General features: G+C 41.1%; 2 protein-coding genes across 2 annotated transcripts in view; one reads left to right on the top strand and one right to left on the bottom strand.

The window, feature by feature from the left end:
* Positions 1–5,863, bottom strand: part of myo10l1 (myosin X, like 1) — a 48,179-nt gene extending 42,316 nt beyond the window's left edge. The window contains exon 1 of the mRNA XM_053434815.1: positions 5,612–5,863. Within this exon, the coding sequence (XP_053290790.1) occupies positions 5,612–5,863 (252 nt within the window). The remainder of the gene's footprint in view (positions 1–5,611) is intronic.
* A 7,253-nt stretch (positions 5,864–13,116) lies between these two features.
* On the top strand, positions 13,117–22,458 carry atg9a (ATG9 autophagy related 9 homolog A (S. cerevisiae)). Its single transcript, XM_053434626.1, has 20 exons — positions 13,117–13,266; positions 13,550–13,605; positions 14,895–15,046; positions 15,138–15,181; positions 15,258–15,322; positions 15,476–15,625; positions 15,794–15,935; positions 16,063–16,203; positions 16,319–16,439; positions 16,556–16,731; positions 16,824–16,946; positions 17,088–17,275; positions 18,016–18,169; positions 18,684–18,863; positions 19,020–19,232; positions 19,594–19,826; positions 19,946–20,063; positions 20,168–20,438; positions 20,905–21,050; positions 21,149–22,458. The coding sequence occupies exons 3-20, from the start codon at positions 14,944–14,946 to the stop codon at positions 21,155–21,157; spliced, it is 2,577 nt and encodes an 858-aa protein (XP_053290601.1). The 5' UTR covers positions 13,117–13,266; positions 13,550–13,605; positions 14,895–14,943; the 3' UTR covers positions 21,158–22,458.
* Positions 22,459–22,887: the final 429 nt, after the last annotated feature.

Genomic DNA, 22,887 nt, shown 5'->3' on the forward strand with positions numbered 1-22,887 from the left:
CTGGTATATACAAGTGTTTGTAGTTTGGTGCAGATCCAAATAAAAACCTCATATGTATGGTATAGTAACAATCGGGCTGCAGACCTGTATCTAACTTCAGTAGATAATAATGTATCTTCAATAGTTTTAGACGTCTAAACAATATGACAGATTTGGTGCTGAACTGAAGAACAGATTGTTTTAGCTTTATTAATGAATTGACTTTACTAATGACCCAAAGGGTTTTCTCATTCTTTGCTTGAAAGTGATCTGAAACAATAATGACAGATTCATTAACCCATAATAAAGCCACTATAGTTTAAAATTCCAAAAAATGCTGCTGCTTTTTCACACCTACTTTGGATGTGTAGAGATTATTGTTGAAAGATGAATTTTAGAGTTGATATGAATACATAACAACGTTGAGGAAGAAATCCCCAAGCACTCATTGGCAGGATGTCTAAATTAGCCATGAGGCAAGAGCTGTCAGCACCATTCACTCTCATGTTTCTCCAAAACCAGACCACAAAGAGACAGAGCGAGGGGGAGAGTTAATATTTCTTTATGATCTTTCCCAAAAAGCCTCCCACTCGATGCATTAGGAGGAGGAGGCTTGGTTACAGGGTTAGTCAGAGCCTGTGTGGGGTGAAAAATGATATCTCACAACACACTCACATATAAATGGGACCAGAGCAGAACGACAGGGGGTAAAAAACACCCCCAAATCCTAGAGGATAACACAGCGTCCCCAGTGACACATGCTTGTATGAATAGGATATATAGACAGCTGGTTTATGTGATGCGGACCGTGTGAGGTTCTATTCTCCCCTTCAGAAAACCAGGCATCAGGGGCCAGGTGCAGCTATCAGCAGCCCAGCAGGCTGAGGCCTCTCTGGGGTAAAGTATTGTGAAGCTCAGGCTGCTCCCTCTGGAGCCCTGGAGGTATAGAGGGGGGCCTCCTGGATGCATGTGTGGACGTATTACTTAGCGTTGCCCTCCATCTTCATCACGGAGACAGTCCAAAGGCTAGACCCAACAACAGGGGCCCCACTTTTTGTTGAAAGTGTGTGTATCAGCAGGGGTGACGGGCGCACACACGTGCACATAAACAAACACTCAGGAAATGAGACTCTGATCTTTATAATCTTTAATATGAACGGACCCTAAGGGAAGAGAGAACTTGCAGGATGAACCTGAGACCTCAGCAGGACTGAACACACTCATGTTCACTGTAACCCGAAGGAGAGATTCTCTGTTCTTACAGTGAAGTGGCCACAAGAATAATAGTCCTGATAGAAAAGCCCTTGTTCAATTACCCAATATCCAATCCCACCTCTGAATCCATTTCATATGATCATGTGGCAACAACTCTCTATTAAAGTGGCACCTCATTACAACCAGAAAGATAAAAATGAAGAATCACGTTAAAAATCTGATATTATTACAGAATTACATTATATTAGTTCTTTGATCTGTAAATCTGTTTATGACCAAGCCTCAAAAGACGATTTAAAAAAAGGATTGCAAGTCTTTGAGTCTTTAATTACACAGGATATTGAATAACTGACAGTGTTATTTTGTTGTGATGTGGTCAGGTTCCTCATCCTGTTTGTTGACAGAGGCCTAACGCAGGTTACAGCTCTCTCTGTTTGATTATCTGTCTGCAGCGCTGCTTACAAATCATAATGGACTCATGGGATCTCTGTTGTTTTTCCGAGAAGTTTAAATTTTAATGAAGTCCTGCTCTGAAGGACAAAATGTTGAGGTGGATGTGCTGATTGTGGAAGATTTTCAATAGGCCGTGCATTTACTGTAAGTTATTTGATCTGGTAATTAGTCGATCAACTGAAAATCAATCCTCTATTAATGATTTATCATCATTTAGGTGATTTTCCAGGCAATTGTTGGTTTGCACCTTTTTAAATACGGGGATTTGCTGCTTTTCTCAGTTTAACATCATCATAAACTGAACATATTTGCATCTGTTGACCGATCATTTTAGTAAAAAATCTACATAATTATCTTTGTCAAAGCCCAGGTGTTAAGGTATGCTAACAAAAAGAAATGCTTTATTGATTTTTCAAAATATAACTTTGTGCTAGACGTCCTGCTGTGGCTCATACTGTCTGCTCTAACCCCCTCCTGACCAGTACTCCAGGGTGCATAAAGCAAACGGCCTGGACATAATTTTTAATCTGGGTCTGCATGAAAGTCAATAGACCAAATGCAACAGCCACAGATTTGCACAGAAATGTCCTGGGAGTGCAGAGGCGAGGATGGGTAGGAGGGTTGGGGGTGGGGATGAGGCTGCTGCTCGTAATTACATGGCTAAAAGCCATCGACCCAAAGGGGCATCTCATCTAACATGCACATGTGTACAGGGACACACAGATTCAGGGAAAGCCCCACACACATACATTGAAATGCACAGACATTCAAAGGCTGGGCCATTAAATTGTCATTAGCAGGGTAACACCAGGACTGAGTGACCCTCAGCGGTCGAGAGAGGGGCGGATGTTGTCCCCTGCAGGTCAGGAGTAGGAACTGCTTACTCATCTGATCACAGTGCTTCTCCTTCATGTCTCCCTCTCCTATTTCTGTTACTCTGCATACACTGTGAGTGGGTGCGGGTGTGTGTGTGTGTGTGTGTGTGTGTGTGTGTGTGTAAATCAGAGACGAGTGTGTGATGTGGACAGGTCATCAATAGGTCCTCTGGTCCTGTGGGTGAAAACGCAGACAGATTACTGAAGAGCTCAGACTCGAGCTCACCCATCCGTGATGCTGAGTCTTCGTTAATGTTGGAGCACGCTGACTAACAAGTCTAACATGCAGTTAATCACAAGCATATCATTTCATCTAAATTGGTGTGTGTGTGGGTGTGTGTATATGTGTGCACATGTCATATGTTGCATGTGCTAATAGGCATCACTCACAGGGTCACAGCCAATCAGCTTTACGAGCGCAGCATCCATAAATCTCTCTAAATTTATTACCCCTCTTTCTCTTCAGGTCGCTCCTCTCCTGTGACCTGACTGTCTCACTGCAGACACATCTGTTTAAGGTCGTCTGAGAGGACACGCTGAATCAAAGAGGCGCAGAGAAAACGCTGTGTGAAATGCCCCCATCGATCATCAACCTTCCTTTGTACTGGTTTACTGGTGAAATGGGACAATCCAAAACAAGGCCTGAGGGTCAAATTCGGCTCTGAACAAGCGCTCTTTTTTTCTAAATGGTCACAGAGTAACAAAGATGCATTGTTAGGCCAATTTGCTGCTGGTTTTAGCGTGAAATCTATGAATGTTATAATGTTGTAAAGCAATCATATAAATAAATCACCTCTGAATTCTTTGAGCACACCCTGCGCAGAAGCGGACTGCGCAGGATTAATTTTATTTTATTTTATTTTATTTGTCATTATTATTGATAAATAAAACTACTTTAAAATGTGTCAGAATTATCTATAAAGAATGATATGGAAAGTTTTGGTCTGATATAAATTTTATTTATACTGTGCAGGCTTAAAAATGACCACCAAATCACTGAGAATGATATTACTAATAATAATAATAATAATAATAATGCAATTAATATCATTAGTAATATATATGTTTAACAATAATAACAAAAATATATAATATAAATCTATAAATCTATAAATAATAGTGCGGTCGTCATTGTCAGTTGGAGAATCACATCCTTTCATCACATGTGATCCCACATACAGTATGTTCTGTATTCATACTAGCATTTAATTTTCATATTAGATTTATTTGTCATGCACTCTTTTGAGATGACAAGAAGTAACTGTTATTACAATAACTGCAGAGGCTTTATTAAAAGCAGATTTTCTTCACTAAATTATGTTTTATGCGACTTACAATGACTCACTCACACACAGTAAATCCAATACTGAGCAGATGAGGTTACTTAGTGTCTCTAATCTAATGAATGCTGAATTACACGTCATATGAAACTTCTGCGGGCAAATACTGTCCACAGCAGAAGGATTTCACCATCAGTCACTCACATAGTCAGATGTAAAAGTTCCATGGTCCAGTCACAAGGTGATGCAGCATTAATGCAGATATTCTAAGGTGAAGGAAAACTTTTCTATGATAGAATAGTTCATATTTTAAGTCACTTTCTTGGCCACTGGTTGATAAGAGGATCTGCACTACTCTTGCATCTGTGAGGTGAATGTGAAGCTACAGCCAGCAGTTGGTTAGCTTAGCTTAGCTTAAAGACTGGAAAGAGGAAGAAACAGCTAGGGTCAGCCTACAGATGCGAGAGTGGTATCAACCCTCATTTCCCAAAATATTCAACTATTCCTTTAAAGTAACCCGCTGAAGCTAATATTGGGTGTTTCCATTGAATGTCGACTCGCTGTTCCTCCAGCTGGTCTCTATGCATCTTCACAACCCCCCCCCCCCGTCTTTCATCTGTATTGATTGTTACCACTTTGCTGATTTTGACCAATAACCTCTCTCTGTCTGCTGAGCCGGTCTGAAGGGCGTTTGCATGGATGGATGTTGAAGCTGCATAATATTAGTGCATTATAAAAAGAAGAGAGACAGAGTTAAATGTGGACAGAGGAAGGACAAAAAGACAAAGGGAGCGAGACAAAGACGGTGCAAAGATACATTCTGAACTGCAGATATGTAAATAAAATCATAAATATCACACAGAAATATATATTTGTCGCAGAAATGTTACAAGGAAGGTAAAGAGTTCAGGTGAAAATGTCAATTTTAACAAAGAAGAGCTACAGTGGTGCATGTGGGGTACGATCCATGTTGTCTGGTGTCTGAGTTCACTCCCTGAGGACCATGATGCTGAGCAGCACACTGGTTCATGGATTCATGTCTGGTGCACAGCGAACACACACTCTCAGAGAGATACATGCATGATGTCACCTGATCTGTATGACTCATGCAACACACACAGTTTGGGGATTCAAAATGAAGTCACATTTAGGAGAATAAAGAGGGACTGAAGAAGGTCGTGTAGGAGAGAACTTACTGACCAGGCCTCTTTTTAAATGGAACAAATGGACTGTACGTGTTCAGGTTGTAATTACTAACAGCACACCATGGAGTATAAGTCTGATATTGATACATCCAAGCACTACTTTAAAAAACCCATCAGGCAAAATGTGCCATGTCAGCAACTTATGAATGAATGTTTGACCTCCCCCCTCTCCACCTTCACTACAAAGATATATGCGTTTTCTCGATTGCACTCTTTTTTTTTTTTTACGTTAAATGTCATGAGTCTTATTATATCTTTCTCTGAGTCATACGAGACCAACAGGGAGATTTAGGTCCCTCGCCCCTCTACCTCCCCTTCATCGTTAGAAGATGAAAGCAGAGATCATAGATCTCTTTGTTCAGGTTGTATCTTTTACGTAATGTAACACACACTCACGCTCACCCACATACACACAAAAAAAATCGAACCTATGATAGTCATATATCTCCACTTTAATCAAACACGGATGGGTTATTGATATCACGTGTTGCACACTCTGTGTGGGCCTGTGCGTTTGTGTGTGTGAATCAGTTGTTAGGGCGCAGCGTCCTTTTGCTTCTTCCTCCAAAGGATCAGGTAGGGACTCTCGCTGATGGTTTTGTACAGTTTCACCAGCAGGTTTGTCCTTGGGCTGCCATGTTTCTTCGTCCTTGTCGCTATAGGGGTTTCTTTCTTCTGGGGGTGACAGTTTGGCCAACTTTTCGTTGGCCTCATCCAGCGCTTGGCAAAGCTGGAGTCTCCACTCTCGTTGTTGCTGACCGCGGGTTCTCACCTTGCCTGACAGATATTCCAGATAATTGACATATCGTTGAACCTGAGCTTCGACCTCTCCAGTGGTTCTTCTGTTGTAAGTCATGGTGATCAGTTTGAATCAGGAGCAATCTTCTTGTTCAGCTGTTTGTAGCTGGTTGCATACATCCTGCTCACAATGCTAAGCCACAAGATGATCAGTAGGAGATGATGTTGGTTAGGTGCTGCAGTCTGGAGGTGTGGAATTTCCTAGAATGTTCAAGACCAAAGCCGTTTCATCAACGACTATTTTACTAACAGTTCTATGGTGTACTACATGTTTTCAGAAACAATTCTGTAGTTTGTTTGATGTTTTTATCTGTGTGTTTGGCGATTGTGTGTGTGTGTGTGTGTGTGTGTGTGTGTGTGTGTGTGTGTGTGTGTGTGTGCTTGTGTGTGTGTGTGTGTGTGTGTGTGTGTGTGTGTGTGTGTGTGTGTGTGTGTGTGTGTAGATTTCATGTGTGGGGTTTACATGGGTGCATGCACGGTGAAGGATTTGATCTAATTAGATTGCTCTATAGAGATATGACTTCATCCTGCTTCCCTTTTCCCTACCCCCACCCAGAGCACCCCCACATGACACGCCCCACTTCCCCACCCTGCTAACCCCATGCACCACCCATGGGCTGGATGGCAGCATGACAGCACGTCTTTGGAACAAATTAGCTGTCAATGCAGCCCTCTAATTCCCGACAGACAGTGGGGTAATTTAATCATCCGGCTATAGCCTGCAGCAGAGCACACATGCTTAGAGACATAAACACACACAGACACACATTGGCCAGAATTATACAATACCATAAGTTATTCAAAAGCTGAGATTTTGCATTTAATAAATGTGATTAAATCTTAAATAAACTCAACAATAAGTAAATCAATAAACGTTTTAGAAGCGGAATAAAATTATATTTAAAATGTTATGTCAATGCTACTTGTAGCCGTTAGGAACTTAATCAGTAAGTAAATGCTGAGATAATCTATTTAAAATTCCTTTGATCTGTATTACATCCGATGGGATCAGCAAAAAGGTTAAACATTTTAATCTGAGTCAGGCAGGAAAGAAAAATTGGGAATTTCTTTTAACCATCTGCAACATCTGCATCTTACTTTTTTATCCTGTACATATACAAATTTAGGTATTCAGTTCAAACATGCCGCATCAATTTAGTATAGAGGCACAGAGAGACTCTGACTTACAGTCAGCAGCTTTGAATCACACAGTGTGTTGTTACAACATCTCGGTTCCTGTGTGGAGCAATGCGTTGGGTTGTGACAGACTCTTTCTCCTGGATTAAGTTGAATGAAGCCTAATCCTAATCAGAACAGATTAAATTACGCAGATCACTATAATAACTGGATTACACAGACCCCCCCCCCCACACACACACACACACTCAAGACACCCCTGCCCTTTTTAAATGTAAAACACACACAAACAAATACACACACTGTCAGACATGCATGGTTAAATAATTTGTTCTTTATTCCATATGTGTAAGAGGGAGGTTACAATGTATAATATGAATGAAGAACCTGTAGAATTGCCAGAGAATAAACAGTAATGACAGTGTTTGTTTATTCGTGAGTGTGTCTATGTGTTTGTGTTACCGTTGTGTTGCTCCATAACCATGTCTGGGAGTGAAAGTAATAATTAAATCCCAATAATTTGCTTCTCGTTGGAGAGACTGGTTAATGAAATCCTCATCATTAAGTCAAATACACAAAAATACACACACATACACACACACATGCACACAAACACATGCACATTAACACACATATACAGTGGATATAAAAAGTCTACACACCCCTGTTAAAATGCAAGGTTTGTGTGATGTAAACAAATGAGACAAAGATAAATCTTGTCCAAACTTTTTCCACCTTTAATGTGACCTTTAACGTGAACAATTCAGTTGAAAAACAAATTGAAATCTTTTAGGGGGAAAAATAAAAAATAGAAAACTTACAATAACCTGGTTGCAGAAGTGTGCACACCCTAAACCTAATACTTTGTTGAAGCACCTTTTGATTTTATTACAGCACTCAGTCTTTTGGGCTAGGAATATATTAGCGTGGCACATCTATACTTGTCAATATTTGCCTACTTTTCTTTGCAAAAGGGCTCCAAATCTTTCATATTGTGACGGCATCTCCTGTGCACAGCCCTCTGCAGATCACCCCACAGATTTTCAATTGGATACATGTCTGGGGTCTGGCTGGACCATTCCAAAACATTAACCTTCTTCTGGTGAAGCCATGTTTTTGTTGATTTGGATGTATGCTTTGGGTCGTTGTCGTGCTGATGAAGGTGAAATTCCTCTTCATCTTCATCTTTCGAACGGAAGCCTGAAGGTTTTGTGCGAAAACTGACTGTTATTTTTTAACTGTTTATAATTTCCTCCACCTTGACTAAGGCCCCGGTTCCAGCTGAAGTAAAACAGCCCCAAAGCATGATGCTGCCACCACCATGCTCACTGTGGGTATGGTGTTCTTTGGCTGATGTGCAGTGTTGTTTTTGCTTTTGGAATTATGGCCCAAAAATTCTGACCATAACTCTTTTTCCCACATGCTTTTGGAAACTTCATGTATGATTTTAAAAAGTTTAGCCGGGCTTGGATGTTTTTCTTGGTAAGAAAGGCTTCTGTCTTGCCACCCTGCCTCATAGCACAAACACATGAAGAATACGGAAGATTGTTGTCACATGTAGTACACAGCCAGTCCTTGCCAGAAATTCCTGCAGCTCCTTTACAGTTTTTCACAATTGTTAACACACGTTTTTCAAAACAATAACGGCTTTCTCAAAACTGCACACACAAAACTGAAAACCTCACACACAAAATGCTAAACCTGACACTCCCTTTGCAAGATGACTCTTTGCTATCAAATCTCTTACCTGTTCACAAAATGGAACTCGTGTTTTCATTTGGTACACACAGCCATATTTTCAAATGACACAGACATACCATTCATTGAGTACATACAACTAAGCATTTGCTTGCACCAGGGGCGTCGTTAGCCCCCCTAAAATGTGCTTCAGCCCCCCAAAATAATTATTGTGATTTTTTTTTTTTTTTTTTATTGAACTATTGTTTTACACATGGACAAGTTATTTATAACTCTAACATGCTACATGTCATTTTAAATTGACTTCAGTGCCATGAACATGTTTTCTGATCTGATATTGACCTCAACCATGAATAAATTGAAATAAATGTGTATATATAAAGTAAATATATAAATGATAATGACTTGTGTGTGTGTTTGTGTGTGTGCGTGTGTGTGTATGTGTGTGTGTGTACGTGTGTACGTGTGTGTGTGTGTGCATGTGTGTGTGTGCGTGAGTGTGTGTGCGTGTCAGATGGGCGTGGTCAGTGTGATGGGTGGGCCCTCAGATGAGATGATAGTATTATTATTGTATTGTTGTCATAATTAATATATAGATTTGACCAAATGTAAAAAAGTTAAGAAACATTGTTTGTCTATGCTCTGCTGTGTTCGTATGAATAGTAGCAAACTAAATGAATCACACTGATTTGTTTCACTCCAACACTGTGTTACAGTTTTTCACAATTGTTAACACACGTTTTTCAAAACAATAACGGCTTTCTCAAAACTGCACACAGATGACTGAAAACCTCACACACAAAATGCTAAACCTGACACTCCCTTTGCAAGATGACTCTTTGCCATCAAATCTCTTACCTGTTCACAAAATGGAACTCGTGTTTTCATTTGGTACACACAGCCATATTTTCAAATGACACACACATACCATTCATTGGGAACACACAACTAAGCATTTGCTTGCACACTACCAAGCATTTACAGCACACTGAAGTGAAAAATTGAAAACACAATCATCAAAATGGAACACACCATATGAATGAATGAGCCATTTCTCCTTTTGTAAAATGTCTCAGTTTAGGCCTACTTTTTTCATAGTCAAACATAAAACAGCACACAAATATGCAGCATAAAAAGGTTTATTTCGGTACACACAGAGAACAGTACAGAACTGTAAACCGGCCTGCTCACCCCCCCCCCCCCCCCCCCCCCCTCCCCCTCACAAAAACTACAGTTTTTCACAATTGTTAACACACGTTTTTCAAAACAATAACAGCTTTCTCAAAACTTCACACAGAAAACTAAAAACCTCACACACAAAATGCTGACAGGCTTCGACTCTCACGTCGCCACAAGCCTCCTCCATGGCCTGGAGCAGTGGGACCCGGTCCTGTGGGTTCCGTTCATATACCTTCCACCTCCAAGCTGAAAATAATTCCTCAATGGGATTCAGGAAAGGAGAATAAGGTGGACGGTATAGAACGGAAAAATGTGGGTGGTCCTGGAACCACTCACGCACTTGAGCAGCCCGATGGAAGCTCACATTGTCCCAGATGATCCGCTGTGGGTCATCTTTCTGGTCAGGTGGTACCAGCAGGTCATGCAGGCCATCCAGGAAGACGAGGAGACGGGCAGCGTTATAGGCCCCTAGCTGGGCATGACGGTGCAAGACCCCATGGTGATTCTTTGCAGCACACATTGTGATGTTCCCACCACGCTGACCGGGGACCTCAACAATGGCCCGCTGACCAATGAGGTTTCTGCCCCGTCGACTCCTCCTCACCAGGTTGAATCCCACCTCATCAATAAAGATGTACTGGTACAACACATGAGCTGTGTCATGCTCGTGGATCCGCTGACACAGACAGCATGATAATGCAAGTTACAGTATGGACACAGAGAGGTCAACACAGTGGGCTACAGTGAGACACTGTAGAAAAGGAACAATATTGGATTACAGGTACAATACATGCATGTGTCAGTGCTGAATGTATGATACTTACAAGCACAAACTCTCGCTGTAACTCCTTCATGTCTGTGTTCCGTTCGAATGGGACCCTGAACACTTGTTTCATCCACATGGCATCCCTATGAAGAATACAGTCCAATGTAGAGAGGCTGACGGTCTGGACGTTTCTAAATGTAGCATGGTCAGCCAGGATCCTAGTTTTTATTTGTCTGACTGTGATAGAGTTGTTCTCACGAACCATATCTACAATTTCTCCTGTTCAGCTGTGTAAATGCGGTGAAATTGCTCAACAGAACTTAATGTTTAGAGATTTGAGTATTTGTGTGTTGTAGGTTGATGCTTTGAGATTTTACTCGAGAAGTGTGTGCAACAACTGAACATTGTGTGTAGTGTTTTGACAACAAGGTGATGTGTAATTCACATCAGAGTGTAAAGAATGAAAGTCAGAGTTTAATGCAGATAAGAGAGTGTGAAGTAGTGCCAAATTGGGTCGAGCGATTGGTACATGAAGTGAAGGTTGTGCAAATTGTGCCGAATTTTCGCTTTTTGTGTGTTAACAACTGAGAAAAACTGTAATGTTGCCGTTGGCCTCTTGGACTCCTCCCTGACCAGTTTTCTTGTTGTCTTTTCATAAATTTTGGAGGGATGTCCAGTACTTGGCAATGTCACCGTTGTGCCATATTTTCTCCACTTGATGATGGCTGTCTTCACTTGGTTCCGTGGTATGTCTAACGCTTTGAAATTATTTTGTACCCTTCTCCTGACCGATACCTTTCAACAATGAGATCCCTCTGATGCTTTGGAAGCTCTCTGCGGATCATGGTTCTTGCTGCAAGATTGCAAGAGAATGTCAGGAAAATCCTACTAGAACAGCTGAACTTTATTTGGGATTAATCAGAGTCACTGTAAATGATGGCAGGTGTGTACTCAATACTATTTAACATGAGATTGAATGTGATTGGTTAATTTTGAATACAGCCACATCCCCAGTTATAAGAGGGTGTGCACACTTATGCAACCACATTATTTTATTTTTTTATTTTTAGTTTCCCCCCTAAAAGATTTCAGTTTGTTTTTTCAACTGAATTGTTCACGTTATAGGTCCCATTAAAGGTGGAAAAGGTTCAGACAGGATTTATCTTTGTCTCATTTGTTTACATCACAAAACCCTTGCATTTTAACAGGGGTGTGTAGACTTTTTCTATCCACTGTAGCCCACACACAGTGATGTGTTAACAGTGTAATTGCTGCATTGACACAGTGAACAAAAGCCCAGCTGTCATTCCAGAGGCTTAACAATCATATATGAATATTCATCCAAGCAGAGAGCGACAGAAGATGAACTTGGATTTGCAGAGCATCATGTTTATACTGTGGAGTCAACTACTGAACGCTCTTCAAAATCTAATTCATACAACCTTATGTGCAAAAAGGAACATAAGAGTCTGACATGAGTGTTCAATCATTCCCTCATAATTTGTTTATTTACTTGCTGATTTGCAAGGAGAGAATTTCCTGTATGTGCAAATATACATGGCAATAAAAAGAATTCTGATTCTGATTCTGATTCTGATACATTAAGCCCAAGTAAATGTTCATTTATAGTTCACATTGTTATGAATGAACCAGTCTCACTTTATGCTGTAATTAATAAGAAATCAACTTTTTTTTTGAAAAACTTCTTGAGGAAACAATTTGTAAAACAGAAATAAAGGGTCACCCTCGATACCTGCATGAAGTATAATTCATCTGCATTCGTTCATGCTGTATATTCAAAATGTCTCTTTAGGGAGGTGTTGCCTTATGTCATTTTCTTTTTATTTAGGCCATATTATTTACTAAACTAACTCAAACACATTAAATATAACTTTAATACCATTCATAAATCAAAACTCCAGTTTACATTTGCAAAGCCTTGTTTCTTATATTCACATGTTGAGGGGGAGCCTACTCATTTTGAATATTCTCCTCACTGCTACACCACTGAGTAATAGGTGATATATCAGGGATTACATATCATTAATGTGATCATATAGTATTATTTTCATTATTGTTATTGTTATATATAAGTTTATTTCATTCATCGAACAAACAAACCTATTTAAATGCAAACACAACATCTCAAATCTTGAATGAAAAGGAGCAGAAAGAAGAAGAATCATATATAATCATTCTTTATTATTATTACTCACTTATTACTACTACTACTATATAAAGAAATATTGAACATAATATTGTACTCAACAACAACCAATACGACAACAACAACAACAATAATTATTATATTAATAATAAGAATAGCTGTAGTAGTAGTGGTCGTGCTTCTAGAAACGACCAGACGATGGCAGTAAAGACCAGTTCAACAGAAACAGAGTCGGAGGTGAGGAGCCGTCATGGAGGAACATTACAGAGCGTGTTTTGACAACCGGAGAGCCCGCCCCTCCTCGAACACAATTGGCTGCCGAGCTCGCGGTTGGAGAACCCCGTCCCCTGATTGGACGGCAGACAGTGACACTCAGCCGCGGAAGACACCTCGCTGTTGTTTGGAAACCGAAACTGAGAAACAACCGGAGACTGTTTTTAAACAACACGGACAACAGCTGAGGAACCATCGCACCCGGAGGGGGGGATCTGAATGTGACACGGCCGAGGAGCAGGTGAGACTCGCGGGGAGAGGTCCCCCGCATGAGGCGGGACGGCGGTGGTGGTTTCGGGAGGGGACATGTTTTTATCTCGTGCGAGGAAGAAGGGCCTCTGCTGTCAAAGCTCCACAACAACACCTGAACCCGCGGCTCACTGCTTGTTACTGGTTCCACTCACCAGCCATTCCCCCCCCCCCCCCCCCCTACGCGTGGACCTAGCCTTGTGTTGTTCCTGCCGAGGGGAAATCGACTGTGTTCGCTTTAACCGACATGTCTGTGTCTTCCTCCTTCTCTACAGCTGGGCATGTTGAGGAAACACAAGAGCGCGGCGGGACGGGCTGTTCTGCAATGGAGGTAATAAAATGTCTTCAGCCGACATAAGCTATATCATGTATTTCCTTTGAGAGGCGAACCTGTGTATAACGTGAGCTGAATCTCATGTGGAGGGGCAGTGTAATGTCCCCATGCCACGGGAACCGCCCCTTTCCTCTTACACAACATCATAGTGTTATTACTTCTCAATAAGACAACATTTGCGTGTTCAGATATTATGGAGCCATCTTGACAGTTTCTCTTTGCACTTTACACCCAGGTGCCCTTATTTGTATTTGTTGAGTTGTATTCTGTAGTATGCTACTATGGTTTCGTTTTAACTCATCACTGAGTTTCTATATGACTGACAAGAGCAGATGCAATATCCAGGTGTTATAGCAAAGTCTAAGTAAGCTGTTTGTCAATTCTGCCATATGTACCAGACATAGATGGGATGGAAATGCTGTTTCTCTCTGATCCCGGGGGTAAACATTTAAGTAAATAGAACATAAAAGGTACACAAAAATATGCAACAAGCAACAAAATGAGTACTCAAAACATAGTCCACAGTACAACATAGTAGTCATAAGGTTCACAGTGGATAGGAGGGGAGTTGTGCTTATCTTAAAAGATAGTTACAGATTATGACCACAGAGCCATCACATAAATATATCACACACCCCTACCCACTCAGATGAATGTTGCACACACGCACGTGTCCGTACTAGAGCAACCTACAAGCGCACAACATTTGAAATAGTGGATTTGACATTTAGCTTATACACACATAGTTACATAAATGTACATCAAAAGTAGTACAGACCATATGACCACATAAAACTGCGGAGAGTAACAAGAATGGCGAGAGCATACCTATGTAAAGGTCCAGCCAATCTACACAAAATTACACACAAGTATACATATCTGTACTCCCAATATGACAGATTGCATTATAATACCCCTTTGAAGCCTGTGCAGCATGAGCAGGCTCTAATATTGAATAAAGAAAATGCACTTTAAGCAGGTCTACTTTTGAACCTTCTTAGTAAGCAAGAAACCAGGGAAAGGGTTTTTGCGCTGTCGCTGATCTCTCCTCAGAAGGATCAGGTGAAACTGAACTTTCCTTTTTTTGTTCTCCTTGAGAAATGAATATTAAATAATGGGGAAACAACTAGTAGTGTTATTAGCAGTGTTGCCTCTCAAAGATCAATGGTCAAGTGCTCTCAATTTCTTTATATATTGCTTCCTATCTTTTTTATTTATGATGTGTCTTCAAATCTCGAACACTCTTGCCTTGCCCTCATCTTCCCCTGCTTTCCCCTCTTGTCCAGGCTGTAGCAGTGGGTTCGGCTACTTGGTGAAATTGAAGCTGCTGTCACTATGGCACACTTTGACACAGAGTACCAGCGGCTGGAGGCTTCCTACAGCGACTCTCCCCCTGGAGAAGAGAACCTGCTGATGCATGTGCCTGAAGGAGGCAAATGTAGGACAACACACACACAAACACACACTCAGAATAAAAGTTGATAATGAATTTATCGCATAGAGAATCACATTCTTCTCTTCTTTTGCAGCCCAGTGGCACCACATAGAAAATCTGGACCTGTTTTTTCAGAGAATATCCTTGAACATTGTTTTGGCAAATATTAGTTTTGTTCTGTAAATTGTTGTTTCCTTTCCTTGACCCGCTGTACGTCTATAATCTGCATCAGAAGAATGGATTCACCTGTATGCTGCTGGGAGAGATTTTTGAGCTGGTGTACGTATCCTGTCTTTCTTTAATTTCGTTTTTCAGAATAGTAAATTACATCTATGGATTGTAATGTGCCTTATAGCCATGTTTTCATGTTTCCTAATTCTTCCTGTCCTTCCTCTCTCCCTCCTCCTCCTTCTTCTTTCTTTTTCCATGCAGTCAATTGCTGTTTGTGGTCGGCTTCACCGTATTTCTAGCTAACTGTGTAGATTATGACATCCTCTTTGCCAACAAGTTCGTAAATCACACGGATTCATCTAAAGTTACCTTGCCAGATGCCTTTCTTCCAGTAAACGTCTGCAGTGCTCGGTGATTATTCACATTCACACACATTCACCCATATATCAGTTTATACATCCCCTCTGTCATCACTGATAAGCAAAAATGTATTAGCAGTGAAGTTGACAGACCAAAATGCTGTTGAATACGTTCTGCCCATTTACATTTACTGATAGAAGTTCTTGTTTTCTCCTCTAGCATCCGAGACAATGTGTTTGTGATCTTTTTGCTGATAATCTCTGGGGTGTTCTGGCTACATCGGCTCGTCAAGTTCATCTACAATGTCTGCTGTTACTGGGAGATCCGATCCTTCTACATCAATGCCCTCAAGATGACCATGGTGAGTCAGACAAATACTGTCATCGGAGTTGTTCTGTTCAAATTAAATGGATCCAGCCAGATTTGTTATAGTCTCAGATGATAATATTTTGTATCATGTAGCCTTCACCGAATCATTTTCTTCTCAGTCAGAGCTTCCTTACGCAACATGGCAGGAGGTTCAGGCCAGGATAGTGGAGATCCAGAAAGAACACCAGATCTGCATCCACAAGAAGGAACTGTCCGAGCTCGACATCTACCACCGCATCCTCCGCTTTAAAAACTACATGGTGTGTTTCTTTGTGATGCTATCTTAATAACACTCTTCAAAACTAACACATCTGTCTCTATTTATGAGAAAACACTGTGACCTCAAACCAAAGCTGTCTTCCTGCTCTTCTCCAGGTTGCCATGGTGAACAAGTCACTCCTTCCTGTTCGTTTTCGACTTCCTGTGCTTGGGGACAGCGTTTTCTACACTCGGGGGCTCAAGTACAATTTTGAGCTCATCTTCTTCTGGGGGCCAGGTGTGTGTATGGTCACTGTGATTCATTATATTTGTTCGATATGCATCTACTTTTGATTTTTGTCTCTTTTACATGCATGTATTCAAATATTTACTTTCTTTTTTGTTTCTATGTAGGCTCTCTGTTTGAGAATGAGTGGAGCCTAAAACCAGAATATAAGAGAGGAGGCAACAGGCTGGAGCTGGCTGACAGGCTGGCGTCTCGCATCCTATGGATCGGCATCGCCAATCTGCTACTGTGTCCAGTCATTCTGGTGTGGCAGATTCTCTACGCCTTCTTTAGTTACACTGAGGTAAAGGCTACAGATCAAGATACTTACTCTAGAGACAATCATATTTTATATAAAGCCCTAGACGATAGTTTGCTGCATGTCTCTCTATCTAGGTGATCAAGCGAGAGCCTGGTTCTCTGGGAGCGAGATGCTGGTCTCTCTACGGTCGCTGTTACCTGCGTCACTTCAATGAGCTGGACCACGAGCTCATGTCACGCCTCAGCAAAGGTTACAAGGTTGGTGGACTAGCTCATCTTTTTAATAAATGCACAGAAAGTCCCATGACACACTGGTACTTCTCATCCATGCTCATAGTGTTAATTATTCATTTTGTTTACTCCTTTTCCTCTTCCTCTTCCTCTTTCCATTCCCTCCAGGCTGCGTCCAAGTACATGAACTGTTTCCTCTCACCACTGCTGACGGTGGTAGCCAAAAATATAGCGTTCTTTGCTGGGTCTCTCCTGGCGGTTCTCATCGCCCTGACCATCTATGACGAGGATGTTCTCGCAGTAGAACATGTTCTGTCGTCGATCACTCTCCTGGGAGTGTGTATCACAGTCTGCAGGTCAGGATGAGTGTCATCCTATTAATCTGTCTGCTCGTCTCATCTATTTAAATGCACACAGTTGATTTAAGGAAAGGAGGGAGAAAAGATTATAGTAGCACAGCCTACATCAGCTAATCAGTAAAACTTAATACACAACTGACACTTAACTAGTTGATCACTCCTCCCTTTTGAAGTATTACTATCATCACTGTTAAACAAATATCAAGTAGCAAACATTAGATAAACATATACCACATGGATAAGGGACAAATCTCCAACTAGAAAATGTGCGTATGTTATCCTTTAACCATTCCTTTCTTGCACTTTGAAAGCTACCCAGATTTATAATCTCTTTAATGCTCTTGGGCAGTTTACTGAAAATGGGAATAAGAGGGTTTCCTCCCCTAAGAAGCTTCTGACTACTTAATATCTGTGTTAGCTCTGAATTAACTTCTTAAATATCGGGGAGTTCTACTAACAGATGGTGCAGTTATGTTTCTTACTTAAAACCATTCAAGACTCACAGAACTCTTTAGATTGTAGATGTATGATTTATCTTTTAATTCTATATTTATCTAATACATTTTAAAAGGTAGAAAAGTCTTTTGCTTAGACTTTTGAGTTTCAACCAAGGAATCTGTTTATTTGCCTTCTATGGAGTGTTCAGTGAGGGCAGTGAAAGCCAGCTGTCATCCAATATACTTCAACTTACATTGTAAGATATAAGTTCTAATTCTCCACCATCTCTCTTTCTTTAGGTCATTTATTCCTGATAAGCACATGGTGTTTTGTCCTGAGCAGCTGCTGCGGGTTATTTTGGCTCATATCCACTACATGCCCGACCACTGGCAGGGCAACGCACATCGATATGAGACCCGCGACCAGTTCTCCCAGCTCTTCCAGTACAAAGCAGTGAGTACAAATACTGATTAGGGAAAGAGACCGAGACTCAGAATAGCCACATTTCAATTCACTTGAAAATGTCAACACTTGCAAAATATTGACAGATCCTCTCAGAGCATGAATTCCTATTTAACTTTCAATGGAATTGTAATATTCTTGAGATTATTGTAGGTACACACAGATTCATTTTCTAATATCAAACTTTACTTTCACATTATTATTTGCATTCATATAGTGTCATAAACCAGAACATTAAAAAGCACTGATTTCTGCTGTCTGTATATCCACTGAGGAAATTTAGAGTTTCAGTGTGAAATACCTTGTTGGTACTAGGAAAGTGGATTTACTCTACAATCCCGAATGTTCATATCTGATGGCACCTTAAAACTCTAAATCTTTAAATAACAATATTTCCTCAACATCTCAGTCAAAATGAATATATAATATAATTATTTTTTTTGTAAAACTCTGCTCAATCCCCGGACCTGACTTTTTCTTCAATGTCCATTTGTTTTGCGTCCAGGTCTTTATTCTAGAGGAGTTGCTCAGTCCAGTGGTGACTCCCATCATCCTGATCTTCTGTCTGAGGAGAAAGTCTCTGGAGATCATAGATTTCTTCAGGAACTTTACGGTGGAGGTGATCGGGGTGGGTGACACCTGCTCCTTTGCCCAGATGGACATCAGGCAGCATGGACACCCTGCGGTGAGGGACCAACACATCATGTTCAGTCACACACACAAGTAGACACAGTTGTAGACACACATAATGTACTTGGGTATAAACTGATTGGCATGCATTACATTCATTCATTCAAAAGTTAAATAATGAGTATGTCTTAAAACTTTACTCCCTCTTTAGTGGATGTCAGCAGGAAAGACAGAGGCGTCTATCTACCAACAGGCGGAGGATGGAAAAACAGAGTTATCTCTGATGCACTTTGCCATTACCAACCCTCAGTGGCAGCCTCCTCAAGAAACAACACACTTCATCAGCCAGTTGAAAGAAAGAGTTCACAGAGAGGCCACCGGGATTCCTGGAGACACTCATCCGCTCTCGCTGTCCGAGTCTGAGGTATGGAGACAAGCTAACAGTCATGTTCAGTGTCACAGTGATCCGAAGTTAAGTTTCCTGACATCTTCAGAGGTCAAATTAGATTCACTCTGTTCTCTCCCACCCTTTCTCTGCATCTCTCAAATTATTGGCATAGAAGTTTTAACAATACAATTTTATTGCCAATTGTAATGGAAACTAATTTTGCCAAGAACACAAAAATTGTTTTCTCAAATTTTAATGTAATTTACCTCATTGACATAGAAAATTACCTAACAGAATTTCTTAAAGTAAACAAGCCTTAATTCATTGAATGGTTTACATCTCAGGAGGAAGTGCATCTCTGTCTCAACGTCTTGCTATATCTCTCTCTCTCTTATAGCCGAGGAGCCTCGTTGCAAACCTCTTAGAAGGCCCCTCCACGCTGGGCTCTGTTCATTTTGGCCGAGATAGCTTTTTGGCCAATCACGCAGCTGGTGTAGGCGATGGAGCATCTGCTTTGCGCTCTCTTTCCCCAATCAGCAGCAGTCTGCACCTCAGAGGAAGTTTGAGTGCCGCTCACCAAACTGCCGGCTGCAACACGTCAGCCATGAGCAAGGCAATGGCAGGCTCGGGGTAAGAAACTACTACTTCGAAAATATGCCTCAACTCATAACATAATCACTTAGCTGCTGTCTTCCCTGTTATCTTTATTTCATAATTGTCTTCTTAATTGGGTCCCTCTCCTCCTGTAGGACTGATGCCAGAACTGTGAGCTCAGGCAGCAGTGCATGGGAGGGTCAGCTAACCAGTTTGGGCCTATCAGAGTATGCCTCCACTGAGATGAGCATCCATGCACTTTACATGCATGAGGTAAGTACCTATGTGCCCACATGAGATATGTTCATAGAGATCCTCTCCATCTTGGGTCCTATGCATTAGATGTCCGACAGTATCTTTGTGATTTGTCCTTGTAGCTTCACAAACAGCAGTCCCTGGGAGAGATGTCTCGTCACACCTGGCACCGGCAGGAGAGCGATGAAAGCAGTGACAGCATTCCAGATGAAGTGAGGAGCCAACCCACCCCTCGTTCCAGAAATTTACCCCGCTCACATACTTACCCCACCACAGTTCCCAGTCCCAGTACCATTCCCACTTCAGCTTCAGCCACCAGCAGTACCTTCATGGGCCAGGAGGCGGCAGCATCAGAGGGAAGCAGCCATCAGAGACCTGGCAGACCAACCACTGGTATCTATTACTGTTTGTCTCTCCAGTTGAACTCTTATTAAATGTTCCTTTAGGGTTTTTCCTGCCATTATTTGTATATGTTATCTAATATAATGTTACCTTTCTCTTGTCTCTTTCTAATAGTAGATTAACATTACAGATCACATTAACTCTTTTGATACCGTCACAAAGGCCTTGCACTTCTATTAGCAATGTTATTTTTTATGAATGAAAACAATGGATAAAAGAGATGAAAGATCAGTTTAGGAGAAGAAATACTGGGATACAAAATCAAGTTTTATGATGCACAAAACGTTTTTAGATGTTAAAGAGTTTTTTACATCTACCTCAGTTATTGTTACACTGGCTTAATATAAGAACTAAGTGGGTTAATGCTATTTAAGTATTTGCAAACCAACTGAGATCACTGCAGTGCCGGTGCTGTACAGATCAGTGTTGCTGAACAACCAAACTTTCTGCTCTCCAGACTCTTTTGGTGCAGGGGGGAAGGTAGTGAGGTCAGCCCGTGTCCCCATGGGAGGGTGGGCAGACGACGGTCAGGCAGCACCACGACACCACGGGCCAGTGCCGGAGGAGACATCAGAGGATGAGATGCCTCCTCACGTACATAAGGTGAACACTGTGGGTGATTGGTTGGGAATGGTGTTTTTGATTTTTCCGAAGCAAATTGCAAGTAAACTAATATTTTTGTTCTCGCTGTCTCACTTTAGATTACATAACTGCGCCATGTGAATACGAATCATCGCCCCGCCTTCCTTAGACAACTCATCACATCCTCACCCTTGATCGAATCTCACCCCAGGATTGACCATCTGATTGGACGCAGATGAAGATGGGAATACGAAAGACGTGCCATGAAAATACTCCAGTAGTGAAACCATCTGGACAAGTTTAGAGTCATGTGACCGTCTGCCATTGAAAGACACAATGAGCTTGTGACATCCATGATGTACTTTATCACTTCCTATATGCCTACAGGGTAAATCTATGGATTCTGTGTGTCAGAAGAGGACCTACAGGATCAAGTTATTTACAATTGCTATTGATAACGCTACATAATTCTACCGTTTTTATAGTGTCGTAGGAAAACATAATGACAGTGTTTGTGTTGCTGCGATTTAACAATAATTCTGAACACTCCTGAGAAACAATTTGACCACAAGGTGATCGCAGTGATTCAAATTGTGCTCTTTTACAAATCAGATGTTATGAGAAGTAAAATTTGAAGAATTTATTGTGTCTAAAATTACAGCATTTAACCAGGATGTGTTCAAAAAGATGTTGGTAACACACAGACTTTCATTGTGTATATCTGCTCTGGAATCAGAAGCCTGTGCAGCTTGCATCTCTGTCTATTTTTAATTCCATTGTGCAGTCATTGCTTTACAAAGTTCAACTGACTTTTCAGAAATGTTATCAAACTTTTGGCCCAGTTTGCACAGCTAACAACAAATTTTAAAGATAGACTGTACAAAGAAGCCCGGTGTTTGTAAATAGATGGTATCGGGTCAAGTCACAGAAACGGTACAGAATACTGAACTCATCACATCAACACAATTGTAAGGCCAGAATTTTGTTATGTCTAACCAGAGATGCTGATTTCACCCAGGTTTTACTGTGTACCTGTTTTATTGTTTATTGGTTCTATTTTTCTATGGGTGCTGTGGGCAAGCGATGCTGTTTAAAGCATGGGATATTTATTTGTTGTCATACAAGACGCCCCCGAGCACAAGTGCATGACTAAATCCATCCGTCTTCTGAAGAGTTGTACAGACATCACCCCAAGAATACTGACCATCCATCAGATCCTGACCACTCACAGCATGACTGTCCTCTGTGCCCGACATTAAGCCACAGTTCTTTAAGAGAAATATGCACTTTAATCAACTAAGGGATTGTTTGTATGTTTTCATATAGTTTTATAATTATTTTATTTATCAAAAGGGACGTGTCATGACGATTGATGATAATGTTTTCTGGTTCAGCGCTGTAAAGTTAGATTAAAAAAGTGATCACTGTCGTTTACGCTTTGTTTTGTAGATCCTGTAAACTACGATTTTGTACAGCTGCAATCTCATCTATTAAACACGAGTCAGTGCTTTTGTGTTTACACTGGAAAAAGTAACGAAGAAGTGTTGAGAAGTTTTATGACGATGGCCGCCGACTGGCTGGTTAATAATGCGCCGGAGAGTCGCTTTAACACAACGTTGTATTTTACCGTCGCACGTGTCTGAACGGTGATATCAGCAAGGCATGAAGGCTAACACATTAGCAGTTAGCAGCTAGCCCGTTAGCTCTTCGCTACCATTGCACTAAGCCAAGTTAGCCGCTATCAGCTAACGCCATAGCTGCTAACTGGCTAACATGCTAACTGCGCTCAGCATACACGCACACGGGACTAGCATGCTACCCTATGTAGCTATTTGGCTAACATAGCATCTAGACAATA

Source organism: Pleuronectes platessa, chromosome 11, assembly GCF_947347685.1.
Source record: "Pleuronectes platessa chromosome 11, fPlePla1.1, whole genome shotgun sequence".
Classification (NCBI taxonomy): Eukaryota; Metazoa; Chordata; class Actinopteri; order Pleuronectiformes; family Pleuronectidae; genus Pleuronectes; species Pleuronectes platessa.

Bases quoted from the DNA above. Each gene is read 5' to 3' on its own strand.
- atg9a (XM_053434626.1), top strand. From the start codon at position 14,944: ATGGCACACTTTGACACAGAGTACCAGCGGCTGGAGGCTTCCTACAGC. The intron at 15,936-16,062 runs GTGAGTCAGACA...TTTTCTTCTCAG, and splicing joins ATGCCCTCAAGATGACCATG to TCAGAGCTTCCTTACGCAAC. The intron at 18,170-18,683 runs GTGAGTACAAAT...TTTTGCGTCCAG, and splicing joins AGCTCTTCCAGTACAAAGCA to GTCTTTATTCTAGAGGAGTT.